Source organism: Zalophus californianus, chromosome X, assembly GCF_009762305.2.
Source record: "Zalophus californianus isolate mZalCal1 chromosome X, mZalCal1.pri.v2, whole genome shotgun sequence".
Classification (NCBI taxonomy): Eukaryota; Metazoa; Chordata; class Mammalia; order Carnivora; family Otariidae; genus Zalophus; species Zalophus californianus.
The window spans coordinates 52,374,400-52,398,823 of record NC_045612.1 but is presented as its reverse complement, the minus strand read 5'-3'; the positions used below and the strand labels follow the sequence as shown (position 1 = coordinate 52,398,823).

At 36.4% G+C, this 24,424-nt stretch overlaps 2 protein-coding genes across 6 annotated transcripts in view; both read left to right on the top strand.

The window, feature by feature from the left end:
- Positions 1 to 24,424, top strand: part of DIAPH2 (diaphanous related formin 2) — a 956,101-nt gene that overhangs the window by 196,519 nt on the left and 735,158 nt on the right. For all 5 annotated transcript variants that reach the window (XM_035725382.1, XM_027607475.1, XM_035725381.1 and 2 more), the window contains one exon: positions 14,608 to 14,747. In XM_035725382.1, coding sequence (XP_035581275.1) covers positions 14,608 to 14,747 — 140 coding nt within the window. The remainder of the gene's footprint in view (positions 1 to 14,607; positions 14,748 to 24,424) is intronic.
- Positions 15,393 to 18,356, top strand: RPA4 (replication protein A4). Its single transcript, XM_027607478.1, is given in 2 exon segments — positions 15,393 to 16,648; positions 16,651 to 18,356. Coding segments are annotated over 2 exon segments (783 nt in total). The 5' UTR covers positions 15,393 to 16,506; the 3' UTR covers positions 17,292 to 18,356.

Here is a 24,424-nt window from a genome sequence, read left to right as displayed (position 1 = left end):
TTATTTTGATGGGTGTTTTCTGTGCCTCATGGATTTAGATGTCCTGATTAGGGAAGCTTTCAGCTATAATTTCCTTAAATAAACCTGCCCACTTTTCCTTCTCTTTTTATTGGTGACTTCTAGGATAAGAATGTTATTATGCCTAATGGAGTCACCGAATTTTCTAAGTCTGCATTCATGATCTGTTATCTTTTTCCCTCTTCTTTTTAGCTTCATTATTTTCCATAATTTTATCTTCTATTTAACTTATTCATTCCTCTACTTCTTCCATCCTTGTGGACATTCCATTCATTTGGTTTCAAATCTCAGTTATTGCATTTTTTATTTTGGCCTGACTTGTTTGTAAGTCTTTTATCTCTGTGTAAGGGAACCCCTAGTGTCTTTTATGCTTTTCTCAAACTAAGCTAGTATCTTTTGATTGTTGCTTTAAGTTCTATTTCAGATATATTACTTACGTTGTTTCAATTAGATCCCTTGCTATGAGCTTTTGTTCTTTGTTTTTGGATGAGTTCCTTCATCTTGGCATTTTGTCTGGGTCTCTTCTTCTGTGTTCAGAAAGCCTATTAATGTTTTCTGCTCCTGCGAGTATTGGCTTTATAAAGAAGAGGTCCAGGGCCTGGCTCTTCAGGAAGTGTCTCTTGTGAGAGTAATGGCTTTATAAAGAAGAGGTCCAAGGCCTGGCTCTTCAGGAAGTATCTCTGGTCTATGCTGTGTACACTGTGCTGCTGTGTTTTGGCTGCTCTTTCCTTCAGATCAATCCTCTGTAGAGTTTCTCCTTGCCTACAGTGGGGAGTGTTTGGACTTTGGACAGAGTGTGGTGAGTTTTAACTAGGTGTGCTCTGGTCTGCTTGTTAAAAGGGACCTGATGGTATTTCCACTACAGCTAAAGTTTTGCAGAACTCTGTGGTCTGTAGATGTGGTGACTACAGGGGATTTGTGCTCATCTTCTAGGGGAAGGACCCACTATACTGGTTCTCATGTACTCTTGCCTGAGAAAAGCAGTACCAGCAAAGAGCAGGTTGGTGGGATTTGGAGTAAGAGGTTTAGGCCACCAGTGTTGGTGCTGTGCTGCTCCTCAAGTTAGTTTATGTGAGGGGCGTGAGAGAGAAATGGCTCCAGTCAGCTCCCTTGTCTCTGGAGAGGGGAGTTCTCACACACCACTCTTGGCAAAGCCCTCCCAGAAGAGTGAACCATCTCCCCTCCCATGTCCCATGCATCCCTCAGATCCCTGCCTTCACCATGTTTGTGTCTAAGGCATCTGCCCACCCTGCCGCACAGTGCCTCTTGGGCTGTATCCCAGGAAGTCCAGCTGAGTATTAGAGCTCAAAATTTTAGGGACCTGTTGTGGCAGGTCCTCCACAGGTTCTCTGTGGGAGGGTCTCACTTTGCTGGGACTAATGCAGTTTTGTCCCAAAAAGGATGTTGCCTGCCAGTGATTTTGTCTCCAGCGAGGCAGTGCCACCTCTTCCAGATGTGCTCCAAGTAGGAGGAACCGTCTTTCCCAGTCCATCCCATGGGATCCTTAGTTTGTGCTGTGTGCCCCTGGGCTATCTTCCCTCCTTCTCCACAGAATCATTCCATTGCCCTCTGGGCTCTACAGTAGCCACACCTGGGACCTCTAAAACTCCAGTCTTTGATCCCCTCTGGTTGTAAAAACTCTCAGAAATCAGCCCGTTTTGTTTTCTCAGCAGTGTCATAGGATAAATGTTTTCCTTGTACATTATCTCTCTGTGCTCCACTCTCTCTCACCTTTCTCTATTGCTCTGCCATGTTAACTCCCCCCACCAGAATCATGTTTTTAAGTGTAAAACATAAAACAGATAGGATTACAAAGGAAACTAACTATATTTAAATATAGTTACCAAATTATTTTTTCAAAGTAAAATAAGAGAAATAGATACTTATATTTACACAAAAACTTATGCACAGTTGTGCATAGCAGTTTTGTTCATAATAGAATAAAATTGGTAACAACCCACATATCCTCAATGGGTGATTGGTTAAATAACTGTAGTATATCCTTTCTATGTAAAACTACTCAGCAATAAACAAGAATAAACAATTGATATGTGCAGTAACTTACATGAATCTCCAGGTTATTCTGCTGAGTGAACAAAGCCCATGCATGCTAAGAGGTTACTACTGTAAGATTTCCTATGTATGACGTTCTTGAAAAAGCGGAATTATAGAAACGGAAAATAGATAATTGGTGACCGGGGGTGGAACGTTCTGGGATGGATTTGAGTGTAGTTATGAAAGGGCAAAATGTGGAATTTCTGTGGCAGTGGAAGTATTCTGTATGTTGATTTTGGTGGTTGGGTACGTAAATGTACACATGATCAAACTGCACTGAACTAAATACACACACACACACACACAGAAATGCAAGTAAAACTAGGGAACTCTGCATAAGATAGGTGTTATTTCTTATTATCATTATCCTGATTGTGATATTGTTATATAATTCTGCAAGATGTTATCACTGGGGGAAACATAATATCTATGCATTTTTCTTTAAATTACATGGTTATTTATAGGGCACCTGGGTGGCTCAGTTGGTTAAGCAACTGCCTTTGGCTCAGGTCATGATCCTGGAGTCCGGGGATCGAGTCCCGCATCAGGCTCCCTGCTCGGCAGGGAGTCTGCTTCTCCCTCTGACCCTCCCCCGTCTCATGTGTGCTCGTGCTCTCTCTCTCTCTCTCTCCACCTCCCCCCTTCTCTCTGTCTCAAATAAATAAATAAAATCTTTGAAAAAAAAATAAAAAAAATAAAATAAATTACGTGGTTATTTATAATTATCTCAAAATAGAAGATATAATTTAAAAATGAAGACAGAGCAGTGTGCTTCTTTACAATATTTATTAAATAACAAGACCAAGTGGTAGCTTGTATAACTAAGGTAATTCTGAAGAAATGGTGAGCATAATTGGTATTTTGAGATACTGTTACAAATGTGGTATATGTGGTACAATGGGAAAATACTTGTGACTTTTAGTCGCATTGATCAAGTTGTAGGTGCTGCTTAAACTACTTTGGTCTGTCCTACATTCATAATTGAAGATGATGGAAGCTTCAAGTAAGTGGGTATTGAAAATAAAGATGTCATTTCTTCCCTTCCATGTGTACATACTCCATTAATGGGACCCAGGTTTAGGAACTCCTGGGTTACTTTAAATCTGTTTACATTTCATTATCTGATATATCTCAAGGGCGTCTGTCAAATAAAAGGTAAGTATAATACTTTTTTTTTATCAAATACTGTGATTGGTTATAAGGGCTTATAAAAATTGCTTTATACTTTTAGGGATTTACTTGGTGTGACTCACCCATATGCCCATTGTTCACCCCAATTGTGAAATACTTGTTTTAAAAGGAAATATGGGTAGATTTTAAGTATGGAATAGATCATACATTTATTTTGTTTCATATGAAAGAGAAGTGTGGAAGATTTGTTATACAGATTGGCTAATTTTGAATATTGTTAAATATTTTAATTAGCCTTCACTAGCAAATTATTTAAGAATGGTTTAGCTTTCCCTTGTTTTTTGTCTCTGAAAGTGTATAGAGCAAATGAGGTGGCTTTTTGTAAGAAATGCAGTTCAGTGTTTTGAGATCAACATTCTACTTATTAAAATATTCTTTTGGGGTACCTGGGTGTCTCAGTCGGTTAAATGTCTGCCTTTGGCTTAGGTCATGATCCCAGGGTCCTGGGATCAAGCCCCACGTCAGGCTCCCTGCTCAGAGGGTAGTCTGCTTCTCCCTCTACCGCTCCCCCTATTTGTGTGTGCATGCTCTCTCTCTCTGTCTCTTTCTCTCAATTAAATAAAATGTTTAAAAACATAAAATAAAATATCACCCTTTTGTCTCAGTTACTGTAAAAAAATTAAAATTTATTGTGTATTTAATCGAGCAATTATTTGATGTTATTATGAAATATTTTCCTCCATACTCTACAAATTATATTTGTGTTCCACAACAGAAGAAATAACAATAGGGCTATAGAATTTAAATATATTATTAGAGGTTCTGTGTACTTGACATTTCTAATAGTACATGTACTGAAAGAAGGATTTAAGTGTTTTTTAGATTCTGTGATTTTGAGGTGAAATAGTTTTGCTAATGTTTGATATATAGAAACTTCAATAAGTAAACAATACATGATTTCTCATCAAAAGTCCTATATTTTAAACATTTTAATCACATTTATATGTGCTCAGTCAGATCCTTTTGGGACAAATAGTATGTATAATTTGAAGAATAATGATGCTTTTTTCATTATTTTAACATAATACATTTATTCAGACAATCATAATTTTAGCAAACAATTTGAATTATACAGTGACAATATGTAGATTTTTACTCTGAAGAATGTAAAAACAATCGATGTTATATTAGTTTGCTAGGGCTGCTGTAACAAATACCACAGATTGGGTGACCTAAACAACAAGTATTTATTTTCTTAAAATTCTAGAGGCCAGAGGTCAAAGATCAAGGTGTCCATAGGATTTGTTTCTTCAAAGACCTTGTTCCTTGGCTTATAGATGGCCATCTTCTTCCAGTGTCTTCAACTTAATGTTTTTTTCATATTGTTAAAAAAAAAAAAAACCTTTCTTTTTCCTGTCCTAGAATTTCATGTATGTTCTCTTATTTTGCCCTCTGAAAAGGTCTTAATTAAAAACATTGTGTCCTGCAATGGAAAATGACAATATGAAGTTATACCATGATAGTAATGTTCTGTATAGGTTTTTATCTTAGAGATCTTGAATTGATAATATGTAGTATCTTTTAGGCTATAATTTTCAAGCAATTTCAAGAATTTTTAAGGCAAATTTTAAATAAAATTATTTGAAATGTAATATATTTATTTAAAATACCTTGTATTTTTTGATAAATGAATTATGTAACTCAATCTCCCTTTATGAAATATGTTTTTTAATAGAACTCATTTGAGATACTAATTGATTTGGTAATACATTTGAATACAGGAGAAAAGTCTTGTACACATACAAACATATAAACATACATAAGCATATAGATAGAAAAAATTTAGCGGAAATGTGTTTCTTATGTAACTGAAGAAAAGCCATCTAAATTTTTAGCAACATACTCAGAGTTGTATAGCTCACCAAATACATCGCTATTAGAATGTATAGGTAGATTGACTTGAACCAGGCTCTTGTTTTGTTTCCTTTTCCTACTGAAACTCAAGGAACAGATGATGAGGAAAATGGGTTTTCTCTTTCTTATGCTTTTTTTTCCTCTTTCTTATGCTTTTAATGTTATAGGAGCCTCTCAAAACAACGCTGTGAACCATTGTAGATATAATTCCAAATTTGTTAATGTATAACATTGTCTTTTCAGAGAACTGCAGTGATAGATAAGAAACTCAGTGTGAATAATGTAGCCAAAGAAAACTGACTGCATTATGGTTTATAAATCATGGTCAATAACAGTAACAATATTTCTGTTTTCATGACAATATTATTGTCCTATTTGAAGATGATATCACTAATAGTAATTGCTATTTCTCTGCATACTGTAGTTGAAAATACTCATGTACAGATCAGTAGTTCTTCCCAGTGTTTGCAGCAAGATACCTTTACAACTTAGAAGTATGAAGTCTTAACTCAGATTACAAGGAAATGTGTATTTACATTGAAGAGTGACAGACCATGCTCAGACTAAGTCAATTAAAATTCGTAAGTGGTGGTAAAGTCTTTACAAGGGGGAGCTTGGGAAGGTGGCAGAATAGGAAGACTCTGAGCTGACCCCATCTCTTGTTTCTAAGTAGATATTGTCCACTTCTAAGTCAACAAACAAAAGCATGTAATCCAAATACTGGGAGAACAAACTCCACAAGTAAATATAGATAAGAAGCTGCGGCTTAAAGGTTAGGAAGCTCAGAAAGGGGGAGGGAGGCTGCCCACAGGGACAGAGCTGCATGGAGAGAGGGGAGAGAAACAGGTCTTCAATCCAAGGAGCTCACTCAGGGAAGACTAATCACCATAATATTTGGCTTTAAAAACCAGAAGGGCTGAGTCTGCAAGTTTATAAAACCAGACATACTAGGAGCTTTTAATGTTTGGGGACTCAGCACTGAGTGAGCCCTGAGGGTGAGTGATAGCTGGGTTGTGACCCTTAAAGAGACAGGATCCTGCATGGAGAGGCAACATAAAATTGCCAGTTTTCACAAGCTGGGGTCAAATGGAAGACAAATCTGTTCATACTAACTTCAGAGTATGTCGGTGGACTTCTCCATAAACAAGGGAGCTGGCAGGTGCCATTTTCCTCTCCCACTCGCCAGAACAAACACAGAGCCACCTGCCAGAGGCAGGGTGGTATAGACCTTTGCTACCTAACCCCTAGCAGTGTACCAAGCCCACAAGTTTTCCTGAAGGAATAGTCCATTCCAAACCTGCTAGCAGATTTTGTTAAAAATGCACATGTGCCCCAGTGACCAGCCACCAGTGCACAGCTGCCACAGTGTGCTGCATACATACCCCATGGTGCCCAGCCATGCACCCCCAGGCACTGTCATGTGCTGCACCTAACTACATGCCCCCAGCTGTGTTTGTGCCACATGAAGGAGCTGCAACGTACAGCACCCAGCCACCTGTGCCCAGCTGGTATAGTGCCCTGCACTCAGCTTTGCACACCCACCTACTGTTGTGTTCGATGCCCAGCCACCAAAGGCACAGCTGCTCTTGTGTGTGCTGCACAGAGCTGCCATGCTGGACCCAACTGCCAGATGGTGCCCACTTGTGCACCCCCAGGCACCTTCACATGCCAGACCCAGCTGCACCCAGCCATGTACCCCTGGAAACTCTGGCATGTAGTCCCCATCTACCACAGTGCATTGAGGGATCCAGAATAGGACTAGTGACTCAGCACAAAGTTCACTTTTACTGCCACCCCACTCCCTAGTTCCCCGACAGGCATGCCCCCACAGAGCTGGCCTGCATCAGTACCACTAATAACACAGGGAGCGAGCAGAGCCCACAACAGGTAGAGAGTCAGTGTAGATCACTGCACCAAAAGGAAAAGGGACTCAGACACAAGAGCAGGGCATAACAACACACATTGGATACTTTCTTGAAGTGCCAAGTTCTGGTGAACAGGGGACACTGCATGGCACCCAATGACCTTCTCTTTGTAAAGTCACTACTTTCAAGAGCAGAAGACACAACTAACTTTCTTAACACACAGAAACAGTCACAGAGAAGCAGAAAAAATGGAGATAGAGAAATTTATCCCTAACGAAAAACAGGACAAGGCCATGGCCAGAGAGCTAAGTGAAACAGATATAAGTAACATGCCTGATAGAGAATATACAGTAATGATCATAAGAATACTCACTGGACTTGATAAAAGAGTGGAAGACATAAGTGACACCCTTAACACAGAGATATGGAATAACATGGAGAGGTAAAAGATATAATAAATGAAATGAGAAACATGCTTGATGTAATGAATGGCAGGAAGGAAGAAGGAGAGGAAGGAATTAGTGACCTGGAAAACAGAGTAATGGAAAGTAATCAAGCTGAACAAAAGAGAAATGAATTATTCAAAATGAGAATAAACTTAGGGAACTCTCACTCCATCAAGTATAATAACATTTGTATTATAGAAGTCCAGAAGAAGAAAGAGAAAAGGGGGAAGAAAATTTATTTGAGCAAATAATAGCTGAAAGCTTCCCTGTTCTGGGGAATGAAACAGATATCCAAATCTAGGAGCTACAAAGAACCTGCAACAAAATCTACAAAAGTAGACTCACACTAAGAATATTATAATTAAATTGGCAAAATATATTGATAAAAAGTCTTAAAAGCAGCAAGACAAAAGAAGTCAGTAATTTCCAAGGGAAAACTCATAAGACTAGCAGGAGATTTCTCAACAGAAACATTACAAGTCTGAAGGATGTGGCATGATATATTCAAAGTGCTGAATGAGAAAAATCTGCAGACAAGAATACTTGGTCCAGCAAGGCTATCATTCAGAATAGAAGGAGAGATAAAGAGTTTCCCAGAGAAACGAAAACCAAAGGAGTTAGTTCTGCAAGAAATATTAAAAGGGACACTTTGAGTGGAATGGAGACACCAAAAGTGATAGTACAGAGGTGTGAAACACAAAAAGCAGAAAAAATGAATATTTTTATTAAAAAAAATCAGTCAAGGAACTAACAAAATAAAGGATATAAGAATGTAATAACATACACCTAGAACATGGGGAGGATAGAAAAGAATGGGTTCAAACTTAAATGACTATCAACTTAATATAGATGGCTATATACAGAGGAGGTTTTATACAAATCTAATGGTAACCATATATCAAAAACCAGTAATAAGCACAAAACAAGGAGAAAGAAATCCAGATCTGTCGCCAGAGAAAATCAGTAACACATGAAAGAAAGATAAGACAAAATCTTCAGAAACAGCCCCAAAACAAGTAATAAAATGGCAATAAGTAAACATCAATAATTGCTTTGAATTTGAAACACTCCAGTCAAATGACATAAGGTGATAGAATGGATAAAAAAACGAGACCCATTTATATGCTGCCTACAAGAGACCCATTTTAGACCTAAGGACACCTGTAGATTGAAAGCGAGAGGATGGACAAATAGGTATCATGCAAATGAATATTTTTTTAAAGATTTTATTTATTTATTTGACAGAGAGACAGAGAACACAAGCAAGGGGAGTGGGAGAGGGAGAAGCAGGCTTCCCTCTGAGCAGGGAGCCCAATGTGGGGCTTGATCCCAGGACCCTGCGATCATGACCTGAGCCGAAGGCAGATGCTTAACCAACTGAGCCACCCAGGCGCCCCATGCAAATGAATATTAAAGAAAGCCAGAGGAGCAATACTTACATCAGACAAAGTAGACTTTAAGATAAACAATGTAACAAGAAACATAGACAGTATATAATAATGAAGGGGACAATCCAACAAGAAGAAATAACAATTTAAATATTTGACCCAACATGGGAGCACCCAAATACATAGTACTTTACATCCTAGTCACAGCAATCAGACAACAAAAAGAAGTAAAATGTGTCCAAATGGGTAAGGAAGAAGTAAAACTCTCAATAAACATTTCTGTACACCAATGATGAAGCAGCAGAAAGAGAAATTAACAAACAATTCTATTCACAATTGCACCAAAAGTAATATGATTCCTAGGACTAAACCAAATCAAAGAGGTGAAAGAAGTAATCTTTATTATTTTCTTCCCTCTGCTAGCTTTCAGCTTCATTTGTTGTTCCTTCTCTAGCTCCTTTAGGTTTAAGGTAAGGTTGTTTGAGATTTTTCTTGCTTCTTGTGGTAGGCTTGTATTGCCTCTTAGGACTGTTTTTGCTGCATCCCAAAGGTTTTGGACCACCATATGTTCATTTTCATTTGTTTCCATATATTTCTTATATTAAAGATTTTATATTAAAGATTAGAGCAGAAATAAATGATACATAAACTGAAAAAAACCAATAACAATAGAACAGGTCAATGAAAGCAGGAGCTGGTTCTTTGAAAAAATTAATAAAATTGATAAACCCCTAGCCCCTAGTCAGACTTACCAAAGAAAAAGAGAAAGGACCCAAATAAATAAAATCACAAAAGAGAGAGGATAAATAACAACCAACACCACAGAAAGACAAACAATTATAAGAGAAAATTATGAAAAATTGCATGCCAACAAATTGGACAACGTGGAAGAAATGGATTAATTCCTAGAAGCATATAAACTACTGAAACTGAAGCAGAAAGAAATGGAAAACTTGAACAGACCGATAACCAGCAAAGAAGTTGAATCAGCAATCAAAAATTTTCCAAAAAATAAAAGTCCAGGGCCAGATGGCTTCACAGCTGAATTACACTCAACATTTAAAGAAGAGTTAATACCTATTCTTTTCAGACTATTCAAGAAAACAGAAACGGAAGGAAAACTTCCAAATTCATTCTAAGTGGCCAGCATTACCCTAATACTACTAGCTGGTGGAGACTTCACTAAAAAGGAGAACTACAGGCCAATATCCCAATGAACATGGATGAAAAAATTCTCAGTGAAATTCTAGCAAACTGAAATCAACAGTACATTACAAAATCATTCACTGTGATCAACTTGGATTAAGTCTTGTGTTGTAAGTGTGGTTTAATCTTTGCAAATCAATAAGCGTGATATGCCACATTAATAAAAGAAAGGATAAGGATAATACGAATTACTTCAGCAGATGCAGAAAAAGGATTTGACAAAATACAACATTCATTTATGATAAAAACCCTCAACAAAGGAGGTTTAGAGGGCACATACCTCAACATAATAAAGGCCATATATGAAAAACCCACAGCTAATGTCATCCTCACTGGGGAAAAAGTGAGAGTTTTCCTTTGTGGTCCGGAACAAGACGGAATGTCCATTCTCACCACTGTTATTTAACATAGTACTGGAAGTTCTAGCCTGAGCAGTCAGACAAGAAAAAGAAATAAAGGCATTTGAATCATCAAGGAAGAAGTAAAACTTTCACTATTTGTAGATGACATGATACTCTCTATAGAAGAATGTAAAGATATTGCCAAATAACTGCTGAATCTGATACAACAATTCAGTTAAATCACTGGATACAAAATTAACATACAGAAATCTGTGGCATTACCATATTCCAATAATGAATCAGTAGAAAGAGAAAATAAGGAATCAATTTCATTTACAATTCCACCAAAAACATAACCTAGTAATAAACCTAGCTAAAAAATTGAGTGACCTGTATTCTGAAAAGTATAAAACACTGATGAAAGAAATTGAAGATGAGGGGTGCGTTGGTGGTTCAGTCGATTAAGTGTTGTACTGTTGATTTCAGGTCAGGTCATGATCTTAGGGTCATGAGATCAAGCCCTACATTAGGCTCTGTTCTGGACATGGAGCCTGCTTAAGCTTCTCTCCCTCCGTCTGCCCCTCCACTGCTGCTTGCTGTAAAAAACAAACAAACAATAAAACCAAAGAAATTGTCAATGACACAAAGAAATGGAAGGACAGTTAAAATGTCTATTACCCAAAAGAATGTATATATTTACTGAAATCCCTGTCAAAATACCAACAGCGTTTTTCATAGAGCTAGAACAAAGAATTCTAAAATTTTCATGGAACCACAAAAGACCCTGCATAGTTAAAGCAACCTTGAGAAAGAAAAGTTGTGAAGGCATCACAGTTCCCCACTTTAAATTGTATTACAAAATTGTAGTGATCAAAATAGTATGGTATTGTCATAAAAATGGACACATCAATGAAACAACAGAAAACTCAGAAATGAACCCACAACTATAGACAATGTTGGAGCAAGCAAGAAAGACTGTTCAAGCAGAATAAGACAGTGTCTTCAAGAAATGGTGTTTAGGAAACTGGACAACAACTTGCAAGAGAATGAAACTGGACCACTTTCTTATACCATATACAAATATAATTCAAAATGGATTAAAGCCCTAATTGTGAGACCTGAAATCATCAAAATCCTAGAAGAGAAGACAGGCAGTAACCTCTTTGACATTGGCTGTAGAATCTTCTTTCTAGATCTATCTCCTGTGGCAAGGGAAAGAAAAGCAAAAATAAACTTTGGGACTGCATCAAAACAAAAAGCTTTTGCATAGCAAAAGAAATAACAAAAAGAATAAAATGCAACCTATTGAATGTGAGAAGGTATTTAGAAATGACATATCTGATAAGGGGTTAGTATCCAAATATGACATAACTGATAAGGGGTTAGTATCCAAATAAAGAACTTAAAAAAAGCTCAACACCCAAAAAGCAAATAATCCAGTTAAAAAATCTTAGAAGACATGAATAGACAAGATGCTGTACGCGGTCTCAATTTAACTATTCTACACTAGCATTTCTGAATATATGGTAATGGAACATCTCAGAAGTGTAATATTGTGAAGCAAAACTAAACTGAGTTTTGGAGCTTCAGCATGTTTAAACTTATCAGACATTCACCCATTTATTTATTCACCATTCATTCATCTCTCTATCCATTCATTAAAGAAAGATGTTTTGAGGGGCACCTGGATGTCTCAGATGGTTAAGCTGAGGTCTTGATTTCAGGGTTGTGAGTTTAAGCCCCATGTTAAAGTGCCCAGCATGGAGCCTACTTAAAAAAAGAAAAAAAGAAATATGTTTTGAATACTTACTGTGTCCCAAGCATTGTGTTAAGATCTGGAGATATAGTGGTGAACAAGGTTGGCAGGATTTCTGCCTCATAGAGCTTATGTTTTAATGAGGAAGACACAGTAAACAAGTACTAAACAATATAAGGTTACATCGAGCCAGTACTATAAATGAGATTTAAAATGATGTGATGATGAATGTGGTAGGGAGAGGACTATTGGGCTGAGACTTAGATGATGAGTTAGGGATGGAAATGTCAGGAATAAGAATCCTCCAGGCAGAGAAAGCAGCAAATATAAAGGTCATTCTATAGTAATAAACTCATGTACAAGCCTCCAGGGAAGGATTGGTAGGGCCTTGTTATCCATTAATTAAGAAAATGAGTTTGAGGGTCAAATGAAAGTGGTCTGTGACTGCAAACTTGCAACATTTTATAGTATAAATGTTTACTTGCTATCATTCTTTGTGGATCTACAGCCTTAAGAGTTGGGTAAATAAGTTATAGAAATGTGGAAAAGATTTCATGGTGATGTTTTTACTTTGCCATCTATGTCGTGATTTATTCAGTAGAAGTCTTGAACATCTGTATATCCTAACAAATAAAGAAAAAATCAAGTTTGCATTACACAAAATATGGGATCTAAAACTATGAAGTTGTATTCCTTGTTCTGTAATTATTATGGTCAGATTCAATAATAGCACAATTATTTTGAGGCTCACTGAATTGAATCACTGTGTTAGATACTTAGCATAGAGTTCTGAGTCTGTAAGAGTGATAGACACAAATAATGACCTTTGCCCCAATGTCTTAAGTGTTATAATAGTGATAGTGCTGCAGCACTATTAGGGAATACAAGTCCCCTATATAAGACTTTATTAGACCTCAGGGGTGCTTGGGTGGCTCAGTTGGTTATGTGTCTGCCTTTGGCTCAGGTCATGATCCCAGGATCCTGGCGTCGAGCCTCATGTCTGACTCCCTGCTCAATGGGCAGTCTACTTCTCCTCTGCCCTTCCCCCTGCTCATGCTGTCTGTCTGTCTCTTTCTCTCAGATAAATAAATAAAATCTAAAAAAAAGACTTTATTGGACTTCAAACACTATTCAGTGGAATTAAAAAAATTCAGACATTAAGAATGATTGTCAATTTCTATATTGAGGAGGCATTCTCGATAAAAGGCAAACACCATGAAACCCTATGTAATCGATTTCTCATTATTAACACATTGGGTTTTTTTTTTTAATTCTATATTCTCTAATGATGTGTCTTCTACCAAATTGAAAAAAAAAATGCTTTCTTTATTCTAGCTTAGGTACTTACAGAAACTAAGTGTGATTAGTATGAACTTGGAAAATGCGACTTAAACTAGAATTTTAATTCTGAGGAATATGTTTGTAATATACATAATCATAACTGTCCCATTCGTATATCTAGAATGTGAAACTGAGTTACTAGTACAATGAATGTATTGATGATGTTTTCCTCTCAGTCTTTTCTTACTTAACTTCAAACTACTTACAAGGTTATGGCAAGGTGATGATGCTAAGGAGCTGTGATGAGATAATGAGTTTTAGAAATAACCCCATGTATATTGGAAATTAAGCTAAAAACTAGTCATTATCAGATAAATGCATTTAATGATTTTTTAAGATTAATCTGCAACTTGGGAGTAATATAGGAAGGAATAGTTGGGAATTAGTGAAATCTTTAGATTAATTTGATTAACATACTAAGTGGAGACTGTATTGTTTTATATTTTAATAACTGTTTTCACTTGTTTTTTGAGGTAGGCTAATTCTCTGATATATTTCAACAGTTTTGGGATATCTATAATGTTTTATATTAAATTTTGTTCACTGTATTTTGTGGTATAGAACATAAGCATATTAACTAGGAAAATTAATAAGATGATTTGTAAATGTTCATTCTGTGGGTTTAGGAGGGCCAGCTAATGTTAATGCTAGTGCCTGGATTGTAAATTTAAGCATCCCTGTCAGTGACACTTAATCTCAAATCCATAGTCTATTCAGACTATGAGCACCAGCAGTGTCATTTTCTTTTAAATGAGAATGAGGGGAGTGCTGAGATATATATATAACATGATTTTATTTATTTATTTATTTTTTAAAGATTTTATTTATTTGAGAGAGAGAGAATGAGAGAGAAGAGGGTCAGAGGGAGAAGCAGACTCCCTGCTGAGCAGGGAGCCCGATGTGGGACTCGATCCCGGGACTCCAGGATCATGACCTGAGTCGAAGGCAGTTGCTTAACCAACTGAGCCACCCAGGCGCCCTATATAACATGATTTTACCACGTCAGTTCTATGACCAAGAATTTTTAAGTGCATAGCATTCTGCACACATTTTTCTACAGTAAAATATTTACATATTTTATGCATTATTTATTTTAAAAGTTATTTTAAAACCTGTTGTTTGTCTAAAATGGTATTTTTTTTATAGGGAGGGCTGAAAAACAGCAAACATGAATGCACCTTATCTTCACAAGAATATGTTCATGAATTACGATCTGGTATTTCAGATGAGAAACTTCTTAACTGCCTTGAATCTCTGAGGGTTTCTTTAACCAGCAATCCTGTCAGGTAGGTGGTTCTTACTATTTTGGTATGATTCTTGCAATTTGTACTGAATGTAGTTGTTAGGAATACAATCAGTTACATCATTTTAACCTCAAGATTTTCTGAACAGCAGTCTGATATTAGCTAATAAAACAGCAATGTCTGATTATGAGGTTGTAAACATTTAAAAAAATATAGTTAATTTGATCTCTGAATAATGTGCAATTTTAAGAATACAAATATTACTTGGATGTTTAATTCCTCTTTTATTATATAATATATGGATCCAGAAGTTAAAAATCCACATTTACTTGGCAGTTTGTTTGCACAGATAATAATTATTATATATTTATTTGTAAAACAAATTAAATATATTGGCTCTGATATTATTCATTTTTGCTTGAGAAATACAGTTTTATATTATATAAGTTTTAGATATACTGTTCACATATTTTTGTAATTTGGGATAGCAAAAATTAAATTATTTTAACCAGTAAAAGGAATGAGAGGAAGTATTAATAAACTCAAAGCTCTACACATTTAGGCTATTTTCTTTTTCTCTTTTTCTAAAGATTTATTTATTTATTTATTTGAGAGAGAGAAAACAAGCGCTGGGGAGGGGTAGAGGGAGAGAGAGAGAAGCAGACTCCCTGCTGAGCAGGAAGCCCAATGCAGGGATTGATCCCAGGATCTGAAGATCTTGACCTGAGCTGAAGGCAGATGACTAACTGACTGAGCCACCCAGGCGCCCCTAGGCTATTTTCTAACTACAAAGGATTTTTAAAGAAGTTCCTTGCCAGTGGTGGATTCCAATAACTGATGTTCTTTATTATCATAAAAAAACTTTTTAGGTTAATTATAACCAAAATAAAATGTTTTATGAGGGAAAATAGGTTTTCAGTGTAATATGAAAATATTCTGGGTGATACTCATATAAATTGCTGTAATCTTAAATTCACAAATTACTGCATAGAAGTATACAGAAATGGTATTTTGGTTTCATTCATATTTTTCCTAATATATAATGGAGCCCACAGTTTGTATTTCTCTGCCCTATTGATAGAGCCTTGAAAATAATTTAGAGTTCATTTGAATTGAAGTAGAAATTGAAATATATCATACTATTTATTTTTATATAGTACATTTGTCAGAATAACTGAAAAATTATAATTCTGTAATTAAAAAAAAACTTTACAAAGGCAGTGGTAAGATGTGACTTACCTTTGAATATGATGATCATTCAAAGATGACTATCTTGTAATTCTAGAATGTTTCTGGTTTTAATGATTTGAACAAGGATGTGAGTTGAGAACTGTAACCATTTTTGTGCTCCTCCCCATGTAAACCTACAGCTCTTTACCATAGTGCACTTATGTGCTCTGAAAATTTCTGTTGAGTGGTTGATTATATGGGTTAATAAATGAATATTTAAGAAGTGAGTGTAGAAAAAATTCTGGCATTTAGGAATGAAGGGGAGGGGTAGGTAGTAATAAAGATGTTAAGAAAGTCTTGAAATTACACGCCAGGCCTTTAAAATACAGCCCAGCAACTACCAGACAACTCCACAGAATTATGGGACCAGGTTAGAAATTGGTAGGTCCTGATTGGCTGGAGGCAGCAGCATTCTGGTAGCTGATTGGCTCCACAGGTCGTGTGAGTCTGCTTGCGTCACCACACATCGAAGCTTCTGGTGGTAAACCTCGGTAGAGGTCAGAGCCTACCCGAGGAACTCACTGACTAGAGCGAAAACCTACCTCCTAATCTTTCTGAGCTCTCCTTAAGGATGAGTAAGAATGGTTTTGTGAGCTATGGCAGCGTTTCTGCTGTGGGTGGAGCCTTTGGAAGCAATGACCAACCATTTCAGGGTGGTGCAGCTCCTGCTACTAAGGCCCCAAGATCCAGGGTTCGAATCCAGGATATTATACCTGTGTAAACCAGCTGCTCACCTCCGCCCTGGTTGACAATGTCTTCAAGATTAGGGGAATTGAAGTTTCCCAGGTCTCTCTTGTGGGGATAACCAGAAAGGCAGAGAGGGCTTCCAAATACATTCTTTACAGTATTGATATGACCACCAAGCCTATTGAGGTCTGCCAGTGGCTCAGAAGAAATGAAGCAAAACAGAGGATGTCGCTTCTTCCAGTGGGAGTATATGTCAAAGTGATTGGTATCCTCAAATGTTTTAAGGAAGTAAAGGGCCTTGAAGTCTTGAATATCCCTGTCCTGGAGGACATGAATGAGTTCACCACACATATTCTGGAAACTGTCAATGCACATATGATGTTGGATAAAGCCCACCATGTGGCCTCTGGGCCCAGTGCACCTGTTGTCCCATCAAAAATAGATGAGGTCCAAAAGTATGGCGATTACTACCACCTCGACCTCATCCACAAGGAAGTTCTGCATTTGATCCATCACTGTCCTCGACAGGAAGGCAAAAGTTTGCACGAGCTCCAGACCCAGCTTCACAGCCTGAGCGACGGGGCCATCAAGCAAGCCCTTGAGTATCTGACCATTGAGGGCTACAGTTACCCCACTGTGGATGAAGAGCATTTTAAATCTGCTGATTGAAGCGATGAAAAGATTTTTCATTTTCCAAAGATCCTTGCCTCCCTCTGTGAGTGTGTTTAAACCTGTTGACTTTTAGGAAGTAGATTTTTTTCAACAAAATATCTCAGGGGGCATACTTTGGAACCTCACTGCTTTTCCAAATGCTTTGAACTTCTCTGTTTTTCTAACTGTATTTGAAGCTCAGAAGGAGATAGTGATGGAGAAATTGACTGGACTTTTTGTAGGATTAGCCAGCAAGCAAATGAAAACAGTCTGGGATGAATGAATTTGGGAGAGAAAAGGTACAGAAAAAAATGGAAAATTGTTATTTGTTGTGTGGGAGCTTCTTTTTCTGAAATATCCATATATTAGGAGAATATAGAATCAGTCAAGGAACCAGTTAAGAGAGAAAAACAAAAATTGTATTGTTTTTACGTTAGACTTATTTTCTGTGTTTGGATTTAGCTTATAATCCTATTATCTCTTGCTAAATGTAGTAATTGGTTAATTGAATGTGCTAAAGAGAGCAATTTATGAATTGAAGTGCTCAGTTCAATATTTATTGAGTGATTTGCCCTTTTACCATAAATTTATTTTTAAAAAATAAAATTATAGTATGTTTAACAGCTCTTATTACCGCAGGTTTATGTTTTTTAAAAAAGTAAGATTATACTACCTTTAAATGCCAGCTCGTATTAACATGTTTATGTTAAAAAATAAGATTATGACTAAATAACAAACATAGAGTACACTATGTTTAAGTATACTATTTAAAAAATAAAATTATAGTATGTTTGAAAAATTTTTTCTAAAATGTGATTAGGTTTAATGATTATTTCAAATATAATGTGGTGATATTTGGATTAAATTACAGTCCATTGTAGTTGCATGGTACATGGATACCAGATTTTCTGTGAGTTTGATGTTCTGATGGATTCTGTATAGTACTAAATGCTCAGTTTTATGTCTGACAAAGGATTATTCTTACAGGTTAAGCAAAGAAATAAAAATTAATTATATGAATATTAAGCTTAGTAAATAACTGAAATTTTATTTGAACATTTTATTAAAATACTTTTTGAAAAATCTTGACTCTCCGGTGTGATTTTTGTCCTAATTTTACTTGAAAAGCCTCTTGTTTTGTTTTTGAAGATTAATAAGTTTAATTATCTAGAATAAATTTTTCTCCTCAATATAATAACATATCCTTGTTTTAATAATACATTTTAGTATGTATTAAATTATGTGATACTTTTAAATTATTGAATAAAGTAAGCCCTTAGTTATATACATAAAGATGGTATCTTTCAAGTTACTAGTATTGTTACATTAGGAGAAAGAAAAGAAAAAGTATGTGTATACATATTCATTTGGACAGGTAGAAGAGAAAAGCATGACTTGTTTTAATCACAGAAATGAAGTGTAAAACATTGAAAATCTCTTAAATACAGCATTCACAATAATCCATACTGTCAGGAAAACTATCAGAATTTGGCCTCTCTTTGCCAACCCTTATGAATACTTGCCACCAATACTTGTTTAAGCTTTCTGAGCCATAAACTTAACTTTTCCTCCTTTCAGAAGCCCAGAATTCATAAGTGACACTTTTTTGAAAACCACAAATAGTTAATATACCTGTTTGTTATTGAAATCATCAGATGTCTCTGCAAATTCTAGTCTTTATAAACATAAGGAATTCTGAACCACTCTTGAAAGTTTGCCTGCCCTGAGGAAAATCACACTGGAGGAGAGGCAATGATGTTGTATTTGTTCCTTAGAATTTCAGTGTGGAATGGTACAGTCTAGGAGGTGTGTGTGTGTGTGTGTCTGTGTGTTTTTCTGTGTGTCTCTGTGTGTGTGTATTCGTGATATTACTTACACAATTGCAGGAACCCTGAGATAAGAATTCAAATTTTTATTTTATTTATTTATTGGAGAGGGAGAGAGTGAGCAGTCAGAGGGGCCGAGGGAGAGGGAGAAACAGAGTCACCACTGAGCAAGGAGCCCAATGTGGGGCTCAATCCCAGGACCCTGGAATCATGACCTGAGCTGAAGGCAGACGCTTAACCAGCTAAGCCAGCCAGGCAGCCTTCACAGTTCGATTTTTTTTATGGCTTTTTAGATCACTCTCCAAATTGTCTGAGTTGGTTCAAGTGGCCATTGGATGGGTAGCCACTTTTTCCTCACTCTAGGAATATTCCTCCAGAACTAGGAAAACAGCAACCAGAAAAGCCCTTTCAGGCTGACTTTAACTAATATGTTGTGATATGTACACCAAATTTAAGGGAGAACCAGCCTGTCTCCCTCTCCCATCCTTTTGGGTAACTGTCCTCTCTCTGTGTTCCTTGGGGTTCTTTCTAGCTTTGTTAATTGCCCTGCTGCCCCCCTTATTCTTCTGAGTGAAATTATGTGCTTTAGTGGGATTCTACTGCAGGTAAGAGACTGCAGTGAAAGAATAGTAAGTAGGTCTACCTATAATGTGAATGGAAATCAAACATTTTTCATTTGGATTATCTTATACATGCATTTGGATAGCAGATTTTTAAAATCCATTTTAAACCTTCCAACATACTTCTTCCTTCCACTGCATACTTCCTTCTACTGCATACTTCCTTTTTAATTTTGTTTAGAAGGTAAATGACTTGGCCAGTGTTCCCCTTCCTCTCCAGTCCTGACTTGTATGTGAGCCAAACTTTTGAGGATAAGATACCAATCCTGGGGAAATACTACCTGCTATTTTGGACAGAGATATTTAAGCCCGAGGAAGCTGAAGAATATAATTGACAATTATAATCCGCTTAGGGTTGTTATTCTATGGCTTTTAGGTATATGAAATGTATGCATTTATATTGAAATTGATTCTAAATTAATTGAATAAATTTGAAAATGTTTTCAAATCAAAGGTAATATTATTGCTGTTGTCATAATTGTTAATAACAATAATTTTATTTTACCTACTAAATTTAGATTTGTATTTTGAGTATAATTTGAGAAATATAAATTCTTATATTTTTTTCAGTTTCTGTTTTCTTACTATATGATGAATCAAAAAAGATTACCACCTCAAGACAGTATGGTACTGGCACAAAAACAGACACATAGATCAATAGAACAGAATAGAAAACCCAGAAATGAACCCACCACTATATGGTCAATTAATCTTCAACAAAGCAGGAGAGAATATCCAATGGGAAAAAGACTGTCTCTTCAACAAATGGTGTTGGAAAAACTGGACAGCAACATGCAACAGAATGAAACTGGACCACTTTCTTATACCATACAGAAAAATAAATTCAAAATGGATTAAAGACTTAAATGTGAGGCAGGAAACCATTAAAATCCTAAAGGACAACACAGGCAATAACCTCTTTGACATCAGCCATAGCTACTACTTACTAGATATGTCTCCTGAGGCAAGGGAAACAAAAGCAAAAATGAACTTTTGGGACTTCATCAAGATAAAAAAACTTGTTCATCAGAGGAAACAACAAAACTAAAAGGCAACCTATGCGGTGGGAGAAGATATTTGCAAATGATGTATCTGATAAAGGGTTAGTATTCAAAATCTATAATGAATTTATCAAACTCAACATCCGATAACCAAATAGTCCAGTTAAAAAATCAGTGGAAGACATGAATAGACATTTTTCCAAAATAGGCATACAGATGGAGGACAGACACATGAAAAGATGCTCAACATCACTCATCATCAGGGAAATAGAAATCAAAACTATAATGAGATATCACCTCATACCTGTCAGAATGGCTAAATAACAACATAGGAAACAACAGGCATTGGTGAAGATGCAGAGAAAGGGAACCCTCTTACATTGTTGGTGGGAATTGCAAACTTGTACAGCCACTGTGGCAAACAGTATGGAGGTTCCTCAAAAAGTTAAAAATAGAACTACCCTATGATCCACAATTGCCCTACTAGGTATTTACCCAAAGGATACAGAAATACTAATTGAAAGGACACAGGCCAGTGTCGTTAGAGGCAGAGAATGAAGAGTCTTGTGAATCATTTGGAGGACTTTGGCTTTTACTTTGAGTGAGCTGGGAAGATGCTAGAGGGTTTTGAAGAAAGTAATGGTATGACCTGACTTGTGTTTTTAAAGGCTATCTCTGGATGAAGCAGGGAGACCAAGTTACGTGTTGCTATAAGAGAGCTAGAAATCTCACAGGAATTCTAGGGACAGCAGTGTAGCTGTGTGTCATGCAGGCTGATATGGAAGGTCACTTGACATCCCACAGTAGTCCTAGAACCTGGTTATTTTTGTCATCTATCTCAAGTCAGCAGCAGAAATTCATGGCACATTAACTTGATTTGTTTTGTCAACATGGGCTCTCCATGAATCTGTGTCTTTTCCTGATATTAACTGCCTGGCCATGTCTGTATTACCCAGTTCAGTTCCTAATGGGGAGTCTCTGGTCCCCATTTGTTTCTCCTTAGGCAAAGCTTTTCTTGTCAGGCCACCTCAGTATGCAGGCCAGACCATACTATGGTTAGGTCACCTTCTCTAATCACATCAGTTTGCCCATGGTAAAGGAGAGGGAGTCAGGGTGGTATGGTCCAAAATTTGCTTTCCTAGGACTATTACCTCAGAACATAGTTGTGGGGAGTGCTCAACTAAGAAGCGGGTATGAGTTTGTCAGGCACCAGCCAGTACAGGAACTTTAAGGTGAGAAGGAAAGTTATTGCATGGAGATAGATCTATTATGAGATATAATATATAATCAAGAATTATGTTTTATTCATCCTTTATGTTCAGCATTTAGCATTATTGCTTGTGGCATTACAAGTTGAGTAAAAGAGGAAAAGTAGCACACTGCCTCCAGGAAGTGCCTCTGGTGTTCCTGTGTGTATACATATGTGTAGGTTTTAGAGAGAAGGGAAGGAAACAAGGAGCTTCATTATCCTTACTTTTACTCTGACTGTTCTAAGAATTCTTACCAAAGTCTGGTGAGCCACCTCTAAGCAGTGGTCTCTCTTTGGACTTTTATCTCCTATTTGACTCTGGTCCAAAAATCTTTCTTCTTTCTGATAGGGGGGGATACTCTCCTCAACCTGTCCCTCAACTTCAAAAGTGGTTGTGGTGGGACATGTGTCTACATCACATGGTTAAATTCATTCTGGGAGTGCACTGTAGTATTTTCCCCTCTTGGGAGCTCACTGTGAACATTAGCATTGGTTTTAGGAAAGCTTTTTACATTGTTTCAGGAAAGAAACTTCTTAACTTTATTAACCCAGAGTTTCCAGATATTTTTTATAAAAAAGTCTTCTGTTATTCCCTAGAAATGCCTATAACCATTACATAGTATGAATCATATCTTGTATTTCTACCAGATTTAAACCTATCAACAGCCATAAGATTTTATCTAACACCCCCTACTTTAGAATCTCTTTCACAGAAACCAAGAAGTAACCAACACAGCAAACAACTAATTAGTCTTCCTACTGGAGAGAAACAAATAAGCAAACAAGAGCAATGAAACAAAAAAATCAGAGAAGGAGGAAACCAAATATAAGAATAAACCCAAGAATGAGAATAATTTGTATAACAAGAAGGAAATTACAGGGAAAACAAAGAAAAATAGTCTATAGAAGGATAAGTAACCTTGAATGCATAGTGTCTTATAAAACTTATAACAGTAGAAGAATCCTTGAAGTTAAACAGAAATCATTTAATACTATTGTTTTAGTTTTCTAGAGCTTCTGTAACAGTCACCAAAAACTGGGTGACTTTAAAACAATAGAAATTTATTCTCTCACAGTTCAGGTAGCCAGAAGTCTGATACCAAGGTGTTGGCTTTAGGTCCCTCCTACAGCTCGAGGAGAGGATCTTTTCCTTGCTCCTTCCAGCTTCTGTCATTCCTTGGTTTTTGGCGGCATAATCCCAACCTCTGCCTCTGTACTTACATGGCTTTCTCTATGTCTCTGGATGTCTTTTCTGTGTCTCTTACAAGGACACTCTAACTGGATTTAGGGTCTGCTCTAGTCTAGTACCATGTTATCTCCATCCTTACCTTAATTTTATCTACAAAGACCCTATTTCCAAATAAGGTCATATTCTGAGGTTCTGGATGGATTATATTCCAAAATTTATTTCTAAAATTATCCATAAAACCATTGAAATAACAAAATTAGCTAAATTCTGTCTAGGTAAAAACCTTAGCTAGTTTAGAAGATCTGAAAAAGTCAAACTATGTACTACTTATAGAGCTCTCCTTAATGAAATTAAATTTTATTGGCCTTGTTCCCTTTATAAAGAAATTGTTTCTTTAGTACTAAATTCTGAGAGTATATTATTTGATAGAGTCACGCTAGAATGCCAGTCATGAGATCTGTATTTCTAGCCCTTGATCTGTCGCTCTCTGTGACTTTAGTGTAATCAGTAGCCTCTTTTGGCCTCAGTTTTTCCCTGTATAAATGATTTTGGAGACTCCTAGATCTAAACTTTTATGTTCTATGTTCTTATTTACTTCTTATCCTATTATCTTTGCTATTGGAATTAGATTAGTGTTTATAAATGATTTTGAAGGGAAAAATGTTCCTCCATAAGACTGAGTGATTTCTTAGCATCTTATTATTTTCTTGCATTTACAAGTTTTATGTTTAACTACAGATAGATGTTTATAATTTCTTTTAAAATATTGAAGAAAGCAGTTTCTAAATCTTTGTTACATAACTATTTTTCAAACCTGATGTTCATTAGAATCTGGGCATTTTCCGTCTTATGGCTGATTTATTCTTTCCTTACCACAGTTTTAACTGGTTTCTTTTTTTCTGCCCAGCCCCTAGTAAAGTAAATATATAAACATGCACATTGATAGCTTTACAAACTTTCTCAAAGTACAGTCATTTCAGAATATTAAATGGAGTCACAAATTTCAAATTCATGTTATTTAATCACTCAGATGATAAAGACTCTTAAAGTCATTTCCTTATTTTATGCTAAAAGCAAATATTTTAAAATGCCTTTTATAAACTATCATTAACTGGCTATATCCCAAATCACTCACTTACTATGCACTCCCTCAACATTTACTTTTTTACTGTTTATGTTCACCTACACATGCTTATGCTCTGTAATAGTTACATGCATGTATGTCTGCTTTGCTCATTTAGAATTTAAACTCCTTTGGGGAAGGGA